This window comes from Engraulis encrasicolus, chromosome 6 (assembly GCF_034702125.1).
Source record: "Engraulis encrasicolus isolate BLACKSEA-1 chromosome 6, IST_EnEncr_1.0, whole genome shotgun sequence".
Lineage (NCBI taxonomy): Eukaryota > Metazoa > Chordata > Actinopteri > Clupeiformes > Engraulidae > Engraulis > Engraulis encrasicolus.
This window is the reverse complement of record NC_085862.1, coordinates 35445070-35468014: the sequence shown is the minus strand read 5'-3', so window position 1 is coordinate 35468014 and position 22945 is coordinate 35445070. Positions and strand designations below refer to the sequence as shown.

Genomic DNA, 22945 nt, shown 5'->3' with positions numbered 1-22945 from the left:
CGGCGTGGCTTTGTAAAAAACTGCTCCGCATCACCTCCACACCTAACCCTTCAACTGCTCAATCACATCACCAGATGGCTGTGGTCACATTCGTGCCAACGAAAAGCTTAAAATTCCACTTTGGAAACTACTTGGACCTTATGAGGTACAGATGTTAATCTTGTGTCTTCAAAATAATTAGGAAGACAAGGGAATAACTCACTGCCCTGAGCCATGAACCCAATGGGGCACTAGAACATAGCGCTGGCCTACAGTAAGGGAGACTTCAGATAGCACATTACTATGGAGATGTGGTAGTGCACATTGCGCACATTAGTGGTGCACAGTAACGCACATCACTGTGGTGCGTTAGCTGCTAAGGAATGCACCTCAGCCACCACACACAGGCTTCAGGAACACATTGCACTGTGGCTATGGTAAATGGACGTTGCACAACTACTATGAATAACTTGGTCTTGGAGTGGTGGGGAACCTCTGGCAAGTAGCCATATGAAGAAATTCAGCTTTATAGTGTGTGAGAGAGAGTTCAGATGCAAAACCCCCTAAGTGCCTTTTCAGAAAATGATCTTAATTCATTTTTATTTAATACAAAGCTGTCAAAATTGCATATTTTTTATTTTATTTATGTTATATAACTATTTATATGTATTATCAAGTACATGAATGTAAACCAAACCAACAACTGGGTTCTCTAAAAATATAGAAGTGCAGGTCTTCAGAAATGGAGTTAGGGGTTTTTGCATCTGAACTCTTCAGTTATACACCATCAGTTATGCAACACTGTCAGAGACAATGACAGAAACAGAGATAGATATCCAGACATAGACATAAATAAAGAATGAGAGTGCATTTCACCAGCACTAATGAAAATCATTGAATGTATGGTACAGCTTACTAGATTTTTTTGCATAGTTGGTCAAAAGCGTACCAAAAAAATCCTTCATGATACCATATTGTATTGTTCGGTAAAAAAGACACTACCGCTGTGACAAGATTAGGTAAAGGGCATAGCAATAAAAAAAATGCAGTGTTAATTCAACACTTAGAGTACTCTGGAACCAAATAGACTCTAGAATATGTAATATCAACTCTCTAAGTGTTGAATTAACACTACATTATTTACTGCGTAGTACTTCCATTTCTATGTGACTGTAAAGCAGAGAGCAGCGTTTTGAGGCTGGACTGAGCAGAGCAGAGCAGAGGGCAGCGGTGCGATGCTCGAGGGTGGGGTGCTCGACTGTGCAGAGGAGAGCAGAGCAGAGCAGAGCAGAGTAGAGTAGAGTAGAGTAGAGTAGAGTAGAGTAGAGGACAGCGGTGTGCAGGGCTGGACTGGGGGAGAAATAGGGCCCGGGCTCAAAGGGGCCGCTCACAATTAGCGGCGCAGAACTGACTCACCGGTGGGCCCCGCACTCTCGTGGGCCCCTATTTTCAGGAATGTGAAAATATATATATATATATACAGTGAGTCCAATATGTATTTGATCCCTTGCTGATTTTGTTGGTTTGCCTACTAAAAAAGACATGATCAGTCAATAAATGTTATGATAATATGTATTCTAATATGGAGAGACAGAATATCAAAAAGAAAATCCAGAAATTAACTGAAGAGAATATATATTAATTTATTTCCATTTCATCGAGCAAAATAAGTATTTGATCCCCTGCCAACTGATACAGCATTTCCGGGCCCACAGACCAGATGGGCACTTCCGATCAACTTGTCATCTGAATTAAAGACACCTGTACATACTAACATGCATAAAAGACAAATTGAATCAGCAGAATCAGTCCATAGTATGAGTGAACTCCAACACTCCAACCTCACCAGCATGGGAAAGACCAAAGAGAGGTCAAATGATATCAGGGACACGATTTTAGACCTGAACAAAGATTAAATGGGCTGCAAAGCCACAAGAAAGAGACTGGGTATTAATGACCCAGCTGTTGATGCATTTCTTCCAAAATGTGAGGAATACAAAATGACTATCCATCAGCCTGTCTGGGGTTCTATACAAGATTTGACCTTTTGTAGGGATTTGATAATCATGAGAACAGAAAGAAATCACCCTAGAGCTGTACGGGATGAACTAGGCAATGATGACTGGGTACTGGGACCAAAATCACTGAGAAAACTACTGGTAGCACTTAATGCCACAGAGGTTTAAAATCTTGTAGTGCACACATGCTACCTCTACTCAAGAAGGAACCTGTGCAGTCCCACCTGAGGTTTGCCAACGGGCATCAGACTGGTTTAGGATATGAGTAGTCATGGGTGAGTGGTTAGGGCGTCAGACTTGCATCCCAGAGGTTGCCGGTTCGACTCCCGACCCGCCAGGTTGGTGGGGGGAGTAATCAACCAGTGCTCTCCCCCATCCTCCTCCATGACTGAGGTACCCTGAGCATGGTACCGTCCCACCGCACTGCTCCCCATGGGGCGCCACTGAGGGCTGCCCCCTTGCACGGGTGAGGCATAAATGCAATTTCGTTGTGTGCAGTGTGCAGTGTTCACTTGTGTGCTGTGGAGTGCTGTGTCACAATGACAATGGGAGTTGGAGTTTCCCAATGGGCTTTCTTTCACGCTTTCATAAGGAGGTGCTGTAGTCAGATGAAACCAAAATCAAGCTGTTTGGCATTAACATAATTCAATGTGTTTTGAGAAAGAGAACTGCTGTCTATGATCCCAAGAACACCCTCCTCACCATCATGCATGAAAGTGGTATCCTTATGGTTTGAGGGTGTTTGTCTGGCCAAGGCAAAGGACAACTTCGCATCGTCAATGAATGGATGGAGGGAGACATGTAATGTGCAATCCTGAGTGCAAACGTCCTTCCCTCCACCACTACACTGAAGGGTGGGCCATTTTTGGATCTCCCAACATGACAGTAATACACAACATACAGTCAATGCAACAAAGGAGTGGCTCAATAAGAAGCATATTAAAGTCGTGAAGTGGCCTAGACAGTCTCCAAATATTAACCCTATAGTAATTTTATGGAGAGAACTGAACCTCCCATTTGCCAAGCTACAGCCACAAACTATTAATGTTATAGAGATAATGTACAAAGAGAAATGGGCAACAAATATTTTCTACTATATGCACAAACATTGTCATTAACTAAAAGAAGCATCTAACCTCAGTGCTAGACAACTAGGGCTTTGCCACAAAGCACTTTATCCTCTTTAGCTAGAGGGGTCAAATACTTATTGGCCTAAATTAAATACAAATAAATTAAAATATATTATTTTAAGTTATTTTCTGGAATTTCTTTTTGATATTCTGTCTCTCCATGTTTGAATACATATTATCATAAATTTATAGACTGATCATGTCTTTATTAGTGGGCAAACCGGCAAAATCAGCAAGGGATCAAATACATATTGGACTCACTGTATATATATATATATATATATATATTTTTACATTTCTGAAAATAGGGGCCCACAAGGGTGCGGGGTCCACCGGGAAATGCCCGCTATGCCAGATGGCCAGTCCAGCCCTGGCGGCGTGGTGCTTTGAGGGGGTCTGGGCTGTGTGGTGCTTTGAGGGGGTCTGGGCTGTGTGGTGCTTTGAGGGGCTCTGGGCTGTGTGCTACTGCAGCCCAGTGGGCTCCTCAGCCTGAGGGGCCTTGAGAAAGGCGAGCGTAGTGCAGGACGGGCCGGGACGGGACCACCGCAGATCAATGGCAGGGCCCTCCAGGTCTTTCACTGGCCCTCTAATCCCTCTCATTTGTCTGCCATTTGTTCAGGGCCATTCACACAACTCTCTGAATTTGGGATTAGTCTTGTTTTGTTACAAAAACAGCCAAAGTTGTTGAATACGTAGGCCTAAGGGGCAATCTGTGTGCGTGTAGTATGCATGTGTATGCATGTGTATGTAAGTGTGTGTAAGTGTGTAAGTGTGTATGTGTATGTGTATGTGTATGCGTATGCGTATGTGTATGAGTATGTGTATGTGTATGTGTATGTGTATGTGTATGTGATTGTGTATGTGTATTTGTGTGGATGGGTCTTTTAAAGCCCATTCTGATGACAGCTGATTTGGAATGATTTCCACATTCAAACCATTTTTTGAGCTTTATAATTTGCTTTCCAATGTGGCACTAATATATCTGCTGCTGATATACAGCATGTAGCCATGTAACTAGCCATTATTTAGTTGGAACACATTACATGTTACGTCAGAAAAATGCTTGCAATAAAATACGTTCCGCCTCATAGAAATGAAAATGGTAGCACTTCAACTGAATTATTATGAGAAAACTTTCTAAAGAATCCTAATCTGGAGGGACACATTCAACCCCCTACAACTACTCAACTAAGCATCTTACTCAGCATCTCTCCATTTTTCCATCTTTCTTCTTTTTTTCCGCTCTGGTCGCCACCTGTCTCTCTATGCTCTTCTCCCAATACTTTTCTACCCGCTTTACCACTCTTTCCCTCTTTCTTTTCCTCTTCCTTCCTTCCTTCCTTCCTTCCTTCCTTCCTTCCTTCCTTCCTTCCTTCCTTCCTTCCTTCCTTCCTTCCTTCCTTCCTTCCTTTCTTTCTCTCTTTCTGTCACACACACACACACAGACACAGACACACACACACACACTAGTGGTGTCAACAATGATCGATTCGGCGATCCGAATCGATCCGGGGCATGGACGATCCAGATCCAGATCCGGCAAGTTCCAGAATCAATCCGGCAATTTTTTTAAGTTTCAATTACTTCCATGGATATTTCGGGAGCAAATGAATGTTAAATTAAATAAAAACACTTCAAAACATTGCAAGACTGATACAAACTGATACAGAAAACAGCCAATAAATTGTTGCTCAGTATCTGACTACTTGTATTTCCTCATCATGGCTGAACATTTGCTTTGCGTTCAGTAGAAATGTAATGCATTGCAATGCATTGTAGAATTGAATCGAATCGGATTGGATCTAATAGAATCGAATCGAATCGGATCTACTACCTCCCGAATCGTGATCGAATCGGATCGTGAGGGAAGTGCCGATCCACACCACTAACACACACACACAGTAGTTAGCTGGTAATGGTTGGAAGAGGGAGGGCGGGTGGCGGGTGGTCAGATCCATCAGACTAGGCCCTCTCATCACGTGCTGGATTATGGTCCCGCCGTCTGAATTTCACTGGATGGACATGAGACGGGGACGCCTACCCTGCATGGCACACACGCGCATCCTGCCACCACTAATGATGCCCATCAGCCATCCAGCCATCCAGCCATCCAGCCAACCCGGTACCATGGTATGTGCCCCTCTCTCCGACTGAGGAACATCCAGTAGCAAAAGCAGCGGCAATAGCCGGCCCACACTTGGCATTCCCAGCATGCCTGCGGGCCAGTCAAACACCGTAAGATGGGCAGGGGCCACGGGCGGTGAGGAGGAGGAGGAGGAGGAGGATAGGGTGGGGTGGAGGGGAGAGGAGAGGAGAGGGAGGTTGGGGGAGGCAGGCAGAGGCTGATGGCTGTTGGAGTTGGGGACTGAGGAGGGGAGGGTCGGGTGGGACATTGATGGGTGTTACGGAGGCGATGGCATGAGATGGGTTTGAGGTCAAGGGAGAGGGGGAGGGGCGTGTTGATGGGGATGGCGGGATGAGGTGGGTTGGGAGATGATGGGGGGGGGCATTGATTGGCGCTATGAAGGCCGTAGTTGAGGTGAAGGTAGGGAGGGGGAGGAGGAGGGGGTTGATGGGGGTGCAGGTGGGTTGAGGGAATGGACGGGTGTTACAGAGGCAGTGGGCTGAGGTGAAGTGAAGGAGGAGAGAGAGGGAGATGGGTGCTGATGGGGGTTGTGGGATGAGGAGGGTTAGGAGGTAGTGGTGATGGTGGGGGGGGGGGGGGGGTACGAAAGGGTCGTTTGATGGGATGATGGAGACGGGGGGGTGGTGGCTGCCTCCAGTCCTGCTCTGCTCTGCTCTGCTCTGCCAGAGCTGTAGAGATGGGCCAACTGAAGCAGGCTGCAGGTTTGGCCTGTGGCCCAGTCAACATCATGAGGTTGTCTTTGGCTGTTGGCGACTGGAAAACACATAAGTCAAGATGGGTTCAGGCAAAGCCCAGGACGAGCCTACGCCATTCCTCTGTATACGCTAGGACAAAGTGTGTGTGTGTGTGTGTGTGTGTGTGTGTGTGTGTGTGTGTGTGTGTGTGTGTGTGTGTGTGTGTGTGTGTGTGTGTGTGTGTGTGTATGTGTGTGTGTGTGTGTGTGTGCGTGTGTGTGTGTGTGTGTGTGTGTGTGTGTGTGTGTGTGTGTGTGTGTGTGTGTGTGTGTGTGTGTGTGTGTGTAAAACCCAATGCAAGTGCAGCTATGTTGGCTCTGTCTTTTGTCACCCATCTTGACTCTGATATTTTGGTACCGTTAACACTAAAACCAGCTCTTGTCCATGATCCTGGCCCTGACACTATGTTCACCCCCTCAGCACACCACATTTTTTTCTTCCCCAATGCGTTTTTCACAGTTTAAATTTAGGTTTTCATCGAGGACCTCCTTCTCCCCCCTCTCAGGAGTTTCAAAAATAAAGCTTGTGTAGCGGTGGCGAGAGAGATTTATTTTGGATGCGGTCCACAGGCAGTATCGGACATATAAAAACGCCCAGGACTCGGGGGGCTGTCTGAATCGTCTGTCAAGGATTGTCAGCATCGTCCTAAAAATATGTTTAAAAAAGATGGGTTTTCTCTGGACAGAGGCAAGGGGTGGTGGTGATGGGGATGGGGTAGTTTGCCGGTCAGTGATAGGGCAGAGAGGATGGGGATAGGGACTGGAGTTGGCCATGGAGAAAGAGATGTTACTTGGGATGTGGGATGGTGGTGGGTGCACAGCGAAAAAATGAGGTGCCAAAATATTTCAGAGCAAAATACAAAGAGTAAGATTAATGTATTATATAATATAATTTATTATTTTTAAGTGGCACCAAATCTTATCTGAAGCGGGGTTAATTTAAGAGTTACATTAACACTGGAATTTTTACTGTGTCGATGGGGGGTGGGGAAATTGGGATGTGCTGGTCTGAGACTTTATTCCCAGACAGACTTTTTCAGTGCTGATAAAAAAGAGCTTTGCTGACATAAAATGGTCTGTCTGCAGCCTCTCCTGTTCCTGAGAGGGATGACGGACTAACAGCACAGGAGGACACAGGAGGGGGGCACCTAGGACTTTTTTCCACTGCCGGTTTACCTGTAAGCCTAAGGCTCGACACAGCGCGACTCAGACGCCATATTTTGCTTTTTGAATAGGCACGACACAGCTAAACTGTCAAGCAAAAAGTGGCGGCTGGCAATACTGTGTTTGTGTGTTTGTGTGTGCATGCGTGCGTGTGTTTGTCCGTCCTCCCACAGGTGACATCAGTGAATTGATTCAGTCAAGAGTCAGTGGCAATGTGGACCTGCAGGTAAGGGTTTCCCAATAAACAGAAGCCTGCTGTGGATGGCTGATACAGGGGTAATCTGACCTGACCAGGCCCTCTCTCTGCTGCAGATCCACACTGATATTCAGAAAGGCTGTTAGAAATATTTAGGAATTTAGGAATGATAAGAAATGCTAGGGAATGTTGTACGTCATTAAATGTGTATTGTTAATATTTATAAATGGTTATAATGGGTCCTATTATAAATACCATAGTTACAAATGAAAGAATAAACAGTGTAATTTAGTCAATTAAAGTTAAGTAGAATAAACATTGAGGGGATCCACTGATCTGCTGTTAATAATCAACAGTGAGGGAAAGTTTTGATAATAAAAATAACAAAATAATCAGGCGCAATTACAACTGGTATTGCCTCAAGGTGGATCTCAGCTCATAACATTCATTACATTACATTAGTCTAGTAGATAGTCACTGCATCACAACAGTACATACAAACATAAAATATGCATTTCATTTTTTTTGGTAAAAATGTACAAATAAAAATCAGTAAAAGCTAAGTCTTAGCAGTGGTGTGCACAGACGTGTTGGGTGCTACCTGGATTATTGTGCCAAGCCACTAGGCAGGTGTCACCATTCTAGTTCAAGGCCTTCTTGTGCAAACCATGCAACTGCAGACATGGGCTACAACACCATCTGCTGGTTCAAAGGCTGCAGTGCTTTGGCACTAATGGTTTGAAATGTTTAAACGTTGCCCATTCTTTCAAACACTATCCCTTTATGTGCATTAATAAATATATTTATATCTTGTGCCTTTTGTGATAGAACCATGAAGACATGACAGGAAATGAGAGTACGTGAAAGAGAGGGATCAGGCTTGGAAATAGCACAGTTTGCCCACAGATTCGCCCATACATGCTCAGTAAAAATTGTTTTCATTCAAATTGTTTTTTCAGTTTGATCATGGGAACCTAAAAGTTCTTCCACAATGGCAATCAAAGGTTTGCTCAAAGAACTTTCTGGCTTTCTGGGTTCTCTGAAGAACCTTAAAAAAAACCTCTGAGTTCTTCCTTGGATCAATTTGACGCTTTTAGGTTGCTCACAGACCTTTTAAGGGACAAACTGAAGGTTCTTCTGGGAAGTTTTATTTTTTCACAGTGTGGCACCATTGCATTAGTGCAGTACACCACCATATCACTTCCTAAAACCTTATCCATTACTTACCACAACCAGTGATCAATTAGCTTCAGTTTTTATAGTTTAATGTAGGCCTACATAAAGAGGGCCTCACCAGCCCTATCTGTGCATGTGCAATATTACACAGGTTTCGATTTTGAAAATTGCAATATTGTGCAATGTTCTCACACAAGATTAATGGCTATATAGTTGCTCAAAAGCTTGAAGATGGGAAGGCAAAACTTTGGACCTGTAATGATTAGGCGTTTCTCAGAGTTGTAGAGCCAACTCTTTCAGAATTGTGACAATACTTGTCTAACAGTGACTGTCTGGCTGATAAGGAATTAGTTTGCATCTTTCATATCACCTCAACATAAAGCACAGCAGAGCACTTGAAGTAGTAGAGTCTGACAGTGAAGAGACCCCCTTTTCATAAGACTTTGTCTGAGTGCATCACAGGAAGAAAGAAAGCAGGTCATGATTCATGCCTAACCGTAATTCTTGTAGCGAGCCATAGTTTGGAAAGCAGCCCAATAAGACTGAAACTGAAAATCTGACTCAGCCGGCATTGTGGCTTTACTGATGATGCTGATACTGATACTCATCATTGAAACACTGTAGATGCAGCTACTGATGATAGGTCTACAGATAAAGATCACATACGGTTGGATAGAATAGGGCTAAAGTGGGGCACTGTCTAATGTGGTACACTTAATGTTACAATGGGGGATGGAGGGGTTGGGGTACGAAGTCAAAGTTGCATTATCATGCGAAAAAGAATGAAAAAAGTAGCATTATTTTAAACGATTTTTTTGTGTTGAAATGTTGGTTTTAAATGGTAGACTTCCCAACTGTGAGCTACCATATGTCCCTAATCCAGGACCGCTGACAGCTTTCGCCCGGTTCAGGACAAAGTCATCTAAAAGGGATCCAGATCTGGGCCCCCTTCTCCCTGTGCCATGAACAACAGACACACCACCACCTCTGTCCCTATCATATCACAGCATGCATTCATTTTTCGGTAACACTTTACTTGACGTGGTGTCACAAGCATGTCATTACAGTGCCATAATAGTGTCATGACAGAGTCATAGATAAGTCATTATGTCCATGTCATAAACATTTTGTGACTGCTTGCCAACTGTCACAAAATGTTTATGACATGGACATAATGTTTATGACACATGCTTAACACTATTATGACACTATTATGACACTGTAATGACATGCTTATGACACCGGCGTCAAGTAAAGTGTTACCCATTTTTCAGAGTAACTAGAAAGACTGTGAAGGCCTTAATTATTGCCCAGGCCCGGATTCGTCAGAAACACAATTGAATGACCCTGTGAGAACATGCGTATAGGCCAGGGATGGGCAATTATTTTGGTCCAAGGGCCACACTGGGTATTGAATCTTGACCAGATGTCACAGGCAACTTTCATGTGTCAATAAGGAATAGTGCAAGTTGACATACTGTAACTTGTCAGCTTTGTCATTCCTGCCCATTATAATGAAATGTATTTTAGATCTAGCCGATCTACTCGGTTAATCTTTAGTTGACAAGACCCCTGTTTTAGGTAACCATTTTAAAAATGTTAAGTGACTGCATGAATTTGGTTAAAAGCTGTCTTTCTTGTAAAGGCTCTGCGGGCCACATGTGGCCTCCGGGCCTGAGCTTGCCCACCCCTGGTGTAGGTCTATGTGTGCGCACATACTGTATCCATGCATTCGTGTATTCGTGCATTCATGTGCATTCATGTTCTTGTTTGCATGTGTGCGTGAGAAGGAGATACAATATGTAAGACAACGGAGATTTCACATGTACCCAAGGTAGATAAGATCAGCATGACCGGTTGTGGTAGCCTATATATCTGCCAGTCACATAACTCTCCCAGCTCAGACTGCCAAGCTAGTTTGCCAAAGTGATGGGGTCTGCAGCTCTGCTCTACCTGCTGACTTGGGGGTCATTGCTGCTGTACTTTTCCAGTAAGTAGCCTATGTATACTGTCAAGGAAAATACATGGTTTTGTCAAGCAGGATTAAGCAGTGTTTTAATGATGGCTCAACTTACAAATTCACATTGAATACCATGTTATATTTGTATATTCTACATATTAATACAGTGCATTCTAGGTAATACTTAATATGCATGAATTACAAATTGAAATTTTGCTGAAGGCCAAGTGGTTATATTCTTTTGACTCAACAGTAGCCATTTTCGGCAGTTTATTTGATGGTACGTATAACACTAAAAAGTAATCTCCACCATCACTGTGTTTGGCAGGTGCATATGGTGGGTATGTGGGCATCATAAACGGCACCAAAGTGAAGGAGGACTCCAGGCCTTACATGGTGTCTGTGCAGCGGAATAGGAGACATATCTGTGGCGGGTTCTTGGTGAATGAGTGTTTCGTCATGACTGCTGCCCATTGCTTCAAAGAGTAAGTAATTAAATTTTTTCACAATTGAAAGTAACATTCAACCATTTTTGGAAATGTGCTCATTTTACCCCATCCCTCATAGAGTTTTACCTTTCTCTTTCTTTTCCCCGTTCTTCCAGCTGTTATCTGAATCTGGTCTTAATTGGGCTGCATGATTATGGAAAAAATGATAATCACGATTATTTGGGTCAAAATTTAAATCACAATAATCAACCATGATTATTAAACAACAATAAACAACGGAAGTTTGTTTAAAATCACAAAATGAAATAAAACCAAGAATGTTTAAGAGATGAACAAAAACTGAATTGTAATATTTATGTAAAAGGCAATAACATGAAGCTTAGGTGGGCCTACAGATTTGTGGCCAGAAATACCAGACTGTCAACATGTTCTGGCTGCAAGGACACCCGAATTTTTAATCGTTATGCCCAAAATCACATTTTTAAAATTAATTTTGATTAGTTTTGCAGCCTTACTTCTTAATATGTATCATTGAATCAGAAGGGATCATCCAGTTTAATTATACATGCTAGCTTGCTAGCTTGGTACGCTACAAGTTGTAAATTCAATTATTTAACTTTTTTTTTTTAAAGATATTTTTATGGGCCTTTGGGGCCTTTATTTTGGATAGGATAGTGAAGGTGCAACAGGAAGTGAGTGTGGAGAGACATGGGTGCCACGTGGGGGGGAAAGGTGTTACAGATTCTAAGGGCCCGGCAGCTCGGACAGGGCCCCTGGAAGGATGTTGATGACAATTTGTTATTTTGGGGGCCCAAAATTTGAATCTGTCATGGGGCCCAACATTTTTAGCGGCGCCCCTGTGGAGAGAGATGGGGTAGGGTTGTCAAATGACCCCGGCTGGACTCAAACCGGGGTCCCCATGGGCATGCAAGCCCAAGTGTGGGGGGCTTAGTGCACTGCGCCACAGCGTCCTCAAATTCAATTATTTCACTTAAGGGGAGGTGTAATGAGCCTCTTTCCAAAAATGATGGAATGTCACTTTAAATCATTCTATGCATGCCATTGAGTTTTAAAACTTTGCGAGGATAGAGGAATGAAAATCAGCTTGAATTTCCTAAATGTGTATGTGTCTGTTGTACTTTTTCTCAGGAAGGAAAACATTTGGGAGGTGACTGTTGTAGTAGGGAGCCATAATATTGAAAACGAGAAAACTGTATCAAGAAAAGACGTGAAGGAACACCACATCCATCATAAGTACAATCCTAAGACATTTGACAATGACATCGCTCTTCTACAGGTAAAGGGGAAAAAATGTTTATCTTTTGCTACAGTTTTTTTGTTACAGTGTAAGAAATGTTTACTTCTAACTTGGTTAATAGTCATTGATGTTGTTTTTGTTCCATAGCTTGTAGACGGCATCAAGAAGTCCAAGTCGGTAAGCTGGATAGCTCTTCCTGATAAAGATAAGGACATCAAGAGTGCATCGGATTGCAGTGTTGCTGGCTGGGGTGCAACAGATACCAACGGGCCTGCAAATGTTCATTTTCTTCTAGAAACAAATGTGATTGTCATGCAGAAAAAAGAATGCAAGAAAAAGTGGAAAAGTCTCACTAAGGAACAAATATGTGCAAGCGGTGAAGGTGGCTTCTGCTCGGTAAGTGCTGGTGTGTAAATCATTAATGTGCATGGGGCAATATGCAAATGCATTGTCTGTCAAGACAACGGTTGAGACAATATTGTTTTGTCTATTAGCTAACTTCTCTCTGTTGTCTGTGACAGGGTGACTCAGGAGGTCCTCTGGTGTGCAACGGCAAAGCTGAAGGTATCGTGTCTTTCTATCAAATGAACAACTGTGACAAGCCAACCAAACCAAATGTCTACACCAGAGTATCAGCATACCTGTCAGGGCCGGTTCTGGCTTATTTGGTGCCCTAGGCGAGTTTGATTTCTGGCGCCCAACCCCCCCCCCCCCCCCCCTACCTTTGAAAGAAGAAAAAAAATCTTTCTAATACCTCACAGAACACAAGACTAATATCCTTAGTAAGCTTAACTAATTAGCATCAAGAACAATAACCGTTTTTCATCAAATGGATTTGTGGTTCTTTTTGACAGGCGACCAACACATCAGATTGAGTCGCATGAAAGTAGCTTCACTGTGTGGTGTGTTGGATGTGATGGTGAGGCCAGATGAGAGGGAGGTTATCAATGTGTTTGAATTGTAACGTGAAATTGAAATGCCAGGAGAGTGATACAGTACATTTGCATGTAAAATGCATGTGTAGACAATAAGCCTACCAAGGAGGTCTGCATTGATCTACACTATCTACAGCATCACAAAGCATGGCAGCATAACAATTTTAATAAGCTACACATTTGTGCTGTCTTCCAAACCAATTTCATTTCTGGACTGGAAATAGTGGTGCATTTGTGAGTAGGAGAATGAGAAGGGGGCTATCTATGTGTTTGGAGGGACAGGGTGAGAGAAAGGGAGAAGAGCTGTCACGCTATTGAATTTCATATTATACAAAATATAGTAAATAGCCTCACTTGTCTGCTGTGCATGGTTCTGTTACATGATTAATGTAGGCTATGTCATTCTGGTCTGGAAATTAATGTTTTTTAAGCTTACAACATGCAGGTAGGCCTAATTAATGTGGATGGAAGGAGATATGGCAGCTAAAATTGTTTTAAACATTGCACCAGTCTTGCTTTACATTGCTTGTCAACCTAAGCAAGTATTATGATATCAGGTGGGTGTTAGTGAGTAGTGAGTGAGTAGGCTACTAACAGCTACTTTACTGGATTTCATTGCTTGGCATACTTGGCTAATGTTAGCATGCTAACTAGCGATTTCTCTGAACAAAAACAAAGCTCTTTTTCTCTCTAATTCCAAATAGTAACCTCATAACTATTAGGCTTTCCATAATCACAAACGGTTGCTGATTAAATCACATAGTTCCAAAACACCCTCTGAAACTCCTGCATCATGCAATGAGTGGTTTAATGAGAACATAATAATCTCCATCCAGCAGAGCAGCACTACTGTTTGTGCTTGCCCCCTCTGTCTCTCGAGTGAGTCTCCAAATTCAAAATAGACCACACGCTGTCACTCGTCCCGCCCCCTTTCTCAGAACTGTCTGTTTATTGGTTCACAGACTTCCCAGAGACAGTTGGAAGAGATATTACTATTGGCTGAGGGGCGCTTTGCCGTGAGGAGCGCTTTCGCCACTCTTTGTTGATTGCGACTTCATAAAAAAACTTCATATTGCAAAATTACGCATAGGAGAGCGCCATTTCGGCGCCCCTTCTTCACATGGCGCTCTAGGCGACCGCCTAGCCGGCCTATGCTAAAAACCGGCCCTGATACCTGTAGGCTACTGGATCAACCACATTTTGAAGAATCCAAAGAACTGAGGCCATTTGATGAAACTTGCAATAAAGAAATCTTTCTTCTGCTGCTTACTGCACTCTGTAAAAGTGTCCAGAACCTTCCGTTGTGAGTGTGGAGGGACAAAACAGTTCTTAAACAGTTTCTAAAAATTCTCTGAAGAACCCTAAGTTTCCTCAGGAGGTATTGAGGGTTTCTTTTACAGTGACAATGAAATGTTCCTCAAAGAACATTTGGGTTCCTGGGTTCTCTAATGCCTCTTTTCCCCTGCTGGTTTTCTGGTAGGCCTACAGCTGGACACAGCGCTACTCGGCCGCCACTTTTTGCTTTTTGATTGGGCACGACACAGCTCAATCTAAAAGCAAAAAGTGGCGTCCGAGTCGCGCTGTAGGCCTACCAGAAACCCAGCAGTGGAAAAGAGGCATAAGGAACCTTCAAGAAAACATTAGGGTTCTTTCTAGCACTGATTAGTCATCTAGATTCCTTATACAACGTCTAGGTATCTCAGAAATCTTTTAGGGGTTCCTCCACATGATCAAGCGGAAGGTTCTTCGAGGAACTTTTAGATTTTACAATGCATGTTGTTGCTTTTTTATTACTTTGTGTGAACATTTACAGTACCCTATTACAGCTTCCCAATCCAAGAATACCTGCAGTGAAGTAGGCTACATATTTTTGTCTAACGTGCTGTCGGTCTCATGTGAAATTATTCACTGTAATTCTTTGCGCCTTTTAATAACCGCTGACAAAGCAAAATTGCCCTAGATAAAAACTGCAAGATGGAAACGTGGTTAGAGACATGTCAGCTCAGAATGGTTTCCGGCAGGTGACCTCATTGCTTGAGGGGACCACAGCTTTGCGGCAGGGGTCTGCAGACACACTGGGGTCCTTATGAGAAATCAGTCTATATATACGAGCAAAGATACAGAGATGGTGGACAACAGTTTGAGTCAATAAATGTCTAGGCTGAACTCTGCAACATTTAATGTAAAATGTGTCAACCCTGAGTTTATCTTCATCAGTGATATCTAAGCAAAAATGTTCTAACTACCTATGGGCAACAACAGTATTGTTATTGAGCTGATTGGTGATTACATTAAAACTATGCACTTGTCTGCAATGTGTGGTCTACAGTTTCCTCACCATTCAGAGCAACTACCTGTATATCTTGACAACATCTTACTACCAATAACGTCTGAACTGACTGCCTGTAAAGACGTGAAGGCTGCAGGGTGCAAGACAAGACACAGACATTAGGCCTATGCATGTTGTGAGAAGCAAAACCACATCCTCATTTCAAGGTCATGACCAGGGAAGCTGGCAGCCAGGGTAGGACAAATGGGTCAGTTGTTCCGGGTCCATGAAGAAGAGGGGCCCAGAATTGGGTCCTCCTTACATTGTATGTATTGGATGGGGGCCCTTTCAGATGACTCTGAGCCCTGGGCCCAGCCAAAGCTGTGAGCGGTCCTGTTCTGTCATGACAGCAGAGCATTTTAGATCTGAGATTTACTATTTGCAAACAAGCCTGATTTGATCTATCATGTTTTTGAAGCAGCAGATTTACATGACGAGACGGAAATTATTGTATGAAGAGAGCAGATATGAATGGCAATGGAAATTCAGCCTATACCAGCGGTGAGAATTCAGAAGGGTGTGGTTTATCGCCTGTTGACTTATATTTGGTGGCTTAGTGAACTCTCTGTCACTTGAGCTTGTTGACGCAATGGGGTCTGCAGCTATGATCTGGCTAGTGGCTTTGTTACCATCGATGCTGAATATCTCCAGCATGTATGTATGTAAGTACATGTCAGTTTCATCAACATCAATACATCAAATACATCAACTGGTAGAGAAACAGTTGTCTTCCATTCATTTATTTGTGTGACACAATTATCATTGTGCTTGGCAGGTGCATATGGTGGGTACGTGGGCATCATAAAAGGCACCAAAGTGAAGGAGAACGACAGGCGTTACATGGTCTCAGTGCAGCAGGACAAGCAACATATCTGCGGTGGATTCCTGGTGCATGCATCCTTTGTCATGACTGCAGCCCACTGTATCAAGTGGTAAGTCTTCCACTTCCATGAGATTTCTCTTTGTAAAGATATTCTTGGGCTTTTCTTGTCTTAATTTGAGAGGACAGTTCAGACAGGAAAATAAGTGACAGGGAAGAGAGAAGACAGAGAGGGAGAGGGATCAGGTCTTGACATCTATAGTCAGAATCGAACCCCAGCCTAACAGCATAGTGCCTTAGCCTGAGCCATCCATGAGATCGATGACAAACACTATGCCGTTTTGGGTATATGATTGATTGTTTACATTTACTGGTATTTCTGGAGGTTGTTTATATCATGGCCAACAAAACCAACAACCATAAATGAAGAGATTAAATAAGTTTTAAATATCAATACTTACTAAAAAAAAGTTTAAAACCTTTAAAGGTGGGAACTTTAATTTTTCATTCTCACTCTCAGTGCAGAGCAAGTTAAAATAGCGCATGCTTAATATATAGAGGTCTACAACAATGGGGGTGCATCTCCTGTTAACAAAAAAACGATGCGTCAATCTACAATGACCAATTCGACACCTTGAATATACAGCTTTGGGTATATGTGTTCGGATGAAATAGAAATCAATGCATACCTTTTTTATCAACTCTTTCTACTACTATTCAGCAAGGGAATTGATTTGACAGTTGTGGTTGGGAGTAATAATATTAAAAACCCAAAAATGGAGTCAAGGATACCAGTGAAATACTACCACATGCATCCCGGATACAACAGTACAACACTGCAGAATGACATTGCACTTCTACAGGTAGGTACAAATATTGTTTTTGTCCTCTACAGAGAAAACTATACAAGGACCAGAGGTGGCAAAAAAGTAGAGGTAGAAGAAAATTCATGTTGTAAATACAACTAACACATAATATTACATAGCGGTTACAGCAATTATTCCATACTTAATAATAAGGTGGCTATAGATATTGTTGTGACTGAAAATACTGAAAAACCTAAAGGGAAACACCCCAAAATTTAATCCAACCAGCACAAAATCAGGTCATGGCATACGGTAACTGTAGACCATTACTCTGTGAAGTTATTTGTTCGGAAGGAAACTATGATTTAGTTTTTTACTTCTACTTTTACTTTGGACCCATCTGACAAGGACTCAATTTACAGTATTGTATGGCAAATTCGTTATCGGTCACTGTGTTTTTATTGTACAGCTTGAAGTTGGGCTCAAGAAGTCCAAGTCCATAGACTGGATAGACCGTCCACAGAAAGACGCAGACATCAAGGATAAAGCAGGTTGTAGTGTGGCTGGCTGGGGCAAAACCTCAAACAACGAGCCCCCAAGTGATGTTCTTCTGGAGGCTAACGTGAATATTGTGAAGAGAGAAAAATGCAAGAAATCTTGGAGAAATCTCACCAAAGAAATGATGTGTACAAGCACCGGCTTTTGCCAGGTAAACTTTGTGTGTGTGCAATTCATATAGGCTATATGTACCTGCCTTCATATGATGGATCCATTTAAGTAAGGGTTAACTTTCGGCGAGAAGGTCGCTACCGTGGAATAGCAGCACGACAGAGAGAATCTTTAGACCCCGACGCGGAGCGGAGCGGACCGAGTCGCCGAAAGTTAACCCGCTTATTATATGGATATAGGCTACTTAAATGATTCACACATGGAGGGGACATTTCTTTAGGCCTATTTAATGTTAAGATTGTTGCTGCGCATAACAAAACAGTGCCGTTGTGGAACACCGCTAGGTAACAGCTAGGTAGCCAGGACAACAGGTGTTGTCTATCACAGCAGCTGATTAGAGTCTTGTTGAAAAGTCGCTTTAGCAGTGAAAAGTCTTGTTGCCATTGACAGCGGTCTGTTATAGACCAACCCGTCCGTTATCGAAAAATAGGCCTAACAGACGTGCGAACGTTGGGGAGTCCCGTTGAAATGAATGGAGCATTCGACCGATGACGTCACACCATATAATAAAATAGATTAAAAAAGAGACTCAATACAACATTATTCTGCATTGTGTGTTAATGACTGGTTGGCAGTTGACTCTTCTCTGTTTCCTGTTACAGGGTGACTCAGGTGGTCCTCTTGTGTGCAACGGCAAAGCTGAAGGTATTGTGTCTTACAATGAGCCAAATAAATGTGACGATCCAGATAAACCAAATGTCTACACCAGAGTATCAGCACATCTGACCTGGATCAATGCCATTCTAAATAACATCAACTGAAGAAATCAAATGCATGATAATATGTGGTCCACAATGAGGGTGTAAGGGCATCCTTTACAACCGAAACACAACCAGAACCCTGTGAAAAGCCAACCAGGCCAAACATCTACTCCAGAATAGCAGGATATCTGCCCTGGATCATAGCATTTTAAAGAGCATCGAGAAATTAAGAAATTAGATACGTACATGCATGCTAGTGATATTCTTTCCAGGTTTGTCATTCATTATTTTTTTCTGTCTTTCCTTTTTTTGGCTTTCTTTCATTTCCTTTTCATATTATTCACATATTTTCCAATTATTCTCATTTTTAAGTTTAATAAATTAACAGAAATATGCCCATTTTTATAAACTCATAAAAAATGCACATACATGGTTTTGCATCTGAGCTCTTCACATTCCAACTCTGAATATGTTCATAATCTGTGATATCCAGGCAAATATTTTCCAGCTTCCTTTGGCTGCTGGCTGACAATAAAACTGAGCTTATGTACAATGTGTAGTTTGAAATCTCTTTCTTATTTGGATTACATACATCGCAAATACATGTCCCTCACAGCTAGGGGTTAAAATGGTATCTTACAAACCCCAACTCCGATGAAGTTGGGACGTTTGGTAAACAGTGAATAAAATCAAAATGCTATCATTTTCAAAACATTCAATCTATTCATTAGATGGAGAATAGTGAAAAGACAACATATTAAGTGTTAAAACCGAGAAAAAAATATTGTTTTGGGGGACATATGTACTAATTTCTAATTTCATAAATCCAACACGTCTCAAAAGAGTTGGGACGGGGACAATAAATAGCAGCAAATGTCGAGGAAGACTAAAAACAAAACAAAAGACAACACTTAACAGTTAAATACATTAACCGATGAGATGATTTTATATAAAAAACAGTGTTAATTCCTATCTTGGGCATGATTTCACCAGCTTAAATGGTGGGTGTATTCCTTGTCATGTTTTGCAATGTTTTCCTTTCTGTAGTGCTTACAGTGTGACAGGTCTTGACCAAAAGCCATTTTATCACCTGCTGGTCCTTATAATGGAGCCAAACTGTTAAAACGTAGTAGAGAATGCAATTTTACCTTACTATGTGGCAGTAATCGAAGATCTCCCTTCAAAATATAATGCATGAGTGGCTTTTCATGCTGTTTAAAACCCATTTATACCATTCAGCACTGTATTTAACTCTACAGATGAGTGAGAACATCTTAACCAATGCACTACTGCTCCCGCATGCCATCATGGCGGCTGACTTTTGAAGCTAGCACTAACACAAGTTGGATGGTCCATTTTCACTGTAGCACAGGATGTGCAATGCTCTATTATTGTCAAAAAGAATGGACTTCTACAACTTCTGCTGACTTCTGTAAGCAAAGGACAGTTTCCCATGTCTTCTGGGTCTATTTCAAGTGAGCTCAGGTGCTTAGGAGAATGTTACACCCCTGTATCATTTGCACGCATGAAGCATTCTTAATATGGTCAATTTTCAATAGCTCTAATTCCTGGAGTGCTAGAGTGAGACTACAGCCAATATATATTTCATGATGTCATGAACCTATACAATGATTTTAGTAACAAAAATATGTCATATACTGTATACACTCAATCGTGGTAAATCAAAGGGAATTCAAAAATGTATGTAATAACTATGGTAATTATTCCCTTTGCATCTTTAATTCTGAGTGACTCAGCCTCTCTGTGATGATCTTATACCTGGACACCTATATTGTCCGTCAGTACAATTCATTTTGAAATGTTCTTCTTTGTTGTTTTATCTTATTTGGATGTTTACTAAATTTCACTGATCCCCGTCCCAACTTATTTGAGACGTGTTGGATTTATCAAATTAGAAATGATTACATATGTCCCCCAAAACAATATTTTTTTCTCGGTTTTAACACTTAATATGTTGTCTTTTCACTATTCTCCATCTAATGAATAGATTGAATGTTTTGAAAATGATAACATTTTGATTTTATTCACTGTTTACCAAACGTCCCAACTTCATCGGAGTTTGGGTTTGTATAAAGGAGGCTATGGGCTGGGGTCAAGGTGAACAATCTTTTTGATTGCTGAAAAGTGTGAAAAGGTCATCATGGAGCATGACCTTGCATGTACGTATGTGCAAAGGCTCGGCCCTAAACAGATCTGGCAGATTTAAGCCCTGCTCACAGCAATTTCTCATCTCTGAACTGACCACCTGTGTAGGGAAGACTGCAGGGTACAAAGAGACATGTAGATGTTGAGAAACAATGCTGTAGGAAACCACAACCTTGTTTCAAAGACATGGCAGCCGTGCGTTCTATCTCGAAGAACAGAATTGTACCATTTGTAAACAGGCTTACTATGCCTGAGTGATTTTATTTCTCTTTTTTTCCAAAGCAGCAATATTTTCATGGTGCAGAGTTCTTGTATGAAGAAAAGCGATATGAATGACAATGAAATGCCAAAGGTGACAGGAATTATATAAATAGGTATTAGGTCAGTGGTTCCCAAAATGTTTCTTTAGGGACCCCCTTTGGACCAAAAAACATTTTTGCAACCCCCACCACCCATATTCCAAATGATAAACATTTTTGCCCCTTCCTACTATATTGAAACGTAATTTCAAATTCTTTGTATGACCAGTGCATGTAAAGAAATTGACAATAAAACCAACTTGACTTGACTTGACTTGACTTGACTTGATTGCAAGATTTTAATGTGAAACCAAAGGTACAGTAAATACATTACCGTATTAACCATACAAATGAGAGTGAAACTGTTACTAAAGAATTATAGAATTTTATAGAATAGTTATGTATATCCAAGATTTTATGCAAACAGTCCTCAATGCCTTTTGGTTGTTTTTTATGGTCTGACTTTGTGTAACTCAAGCCACCAGTTGTGTTACTGTGTAAGGTGTCATTTGCTCTTCGTGGCAATGGTATGTGGAATACAATGTTGGTTTCACAGCAGGGCCGTCGTTAGGCCTATTTTAGGGGGGCTTTAGCCCCCCCTACATTAGTATTAGCTCCCCCCCCCCTTTAACGATTTTGCAAAAAAAAAAATGCAGTAAAATGTTTTCTACATTTTCCCAAAAACAAATGCAGTAAAACACTGAATACGAACCTCCAAGAAGGCAAGTTAATCTGAATACAAGTTCCTGTTTGCTTATTTATTGTTTAATGCCACTTATATCCTACTAAAAGCAGGGTGCACAGCAATATGTTCTGCGGGAGGAAAACAGGTAGAGGATTGTGCTTTGTGACTAACACCTCAAGAAAAGTGTAATTACTTACACGGATGAAATCTTCAGACACAAAGTAGCCTACCAATTTTCACTCACAATCAGGATTCACGTTAGCCGGCTGTGGCCGGACATTGGCCGTTTTGCATCATGAATGACCGGCAAAATAATATGTGACCGGCCAAAATGTCCGACAAAAAATGACTAAAATTAATCAGTAAATAATATTAGCTCAATTTAAATACTGAATGTTACACAAAACACCAGTGATATGAAACTGAACAAAGCTGAAAATAGTTATGAATAGCCTATGTAAATGAACGTGTCATAGTCTAAACAGCACGCAATAGTGTTGCTTGCACTCTCGTCCCCCATGGCGTTCTCCCTAATCAAGTTGCTTCCCTATCACTTCACTCACGCTGACTGATGTCGAGGAACAATTCAGGGTTTTTTTACTTTTATTTTTATCAGGAAGCACAAAGGGCATTGCGCTTGCAAAACCGTTTCATGCCCAGTTGAGAAGTCAAGCCTGGGACCCAATGCGATGGCATGCGCAGCATCGCAGCATCGAATCACTTTCACTTTGACCTCTGCTGAAAAATGGTGGTGGATCTCCAAGTAGGCTAGGCTTCAGTCAAGGGTCAAATTAAAGGGGCATTCCACCGGTGGAGACATGAATATGTTACTGAAAGTGGATCATATTTATAGTAGAATAGTAACATACATTTCTAATTTGGTGCCTTCTTGGCCAAGAAAAGGCAGAAAATGACTTTTTAGTGCTTGTGGATTTGTGACAACAATCCCCATAATGCACTGCAATGCTCAAGTTCCACAGGCCACACCCAGTTATTTGGGACTCTATGCATCATCCCTCCCTCAGCTTGCAGGCAGTGTTGCCAGATTGGGCTGTTTCCCACCCAATTGGGCTGCTTAGGATGGTCGTGTGCGGGTAAAAATGGCATTTAGCAGAAAAACCCGCCCAATTTTAGCCAGAGAAATCAATAGAATTGGGCGGGATTTTGAACTTCTAGGCTGGTTTTGAGCATTTTTTGGGCTGGAAATCATCAGCCTCATCTGGCAACCCTGCTTGCAGGTGCATCACAGTGGGACAGACATCACTG

General features: G+C 42.0%; 1 protein-coding gene across 1 annotated transcript; it reads left to right on the top strand.

The window, feature by feature from the left end:
* Positions 1-16079: 16079 nt before the first annotated feature.
* Positions 16080-18606, top strand: LOC134451170 (mast cell protease 1A-like). Its single transcript, XM_063201400.1, has 5 exons — positions 16080-16135; positions 16249-16402; positions 17015-17156; positions 17569-17808; positions 18431-18606. Exons 1-5 carry the CDS (start codon positions 16108-16110, stop codon positions 18587-18589), a joined length of 723 nt encoding a protein of 240 aa, XP_063057470.1. The 5' UTR covers positions 16080-16107; the 3' UTR covers positions 18590-18606.
* The last annotated feature ends 4339 nt before the right edge of the window (positions 18607-22945 follow it).

Bases quoted from the DNA above. Each gene is read 5' to 3' on its own strand.
- LOC134451170 (XM_063201400.1), top strand. From the start codon at position 16,108: ATGCTGAATATCTCCAGCATGTATGTAT. The intron at 16,403-17,014 runs GTGGTAAGTCTT...ACTACTATTCAG, and splicing joins ACTGCAGCCCACTGTATCAA to CAAGGGAATTGATTTGACAG. The intron at 17,809-18,430 runs GTAAACTTTGTG...TTCCTGTTACAG, and splicing joins CAAGCACCGGCTTTTGCCAG to GGTGACTCAGGTGGTCCTCT.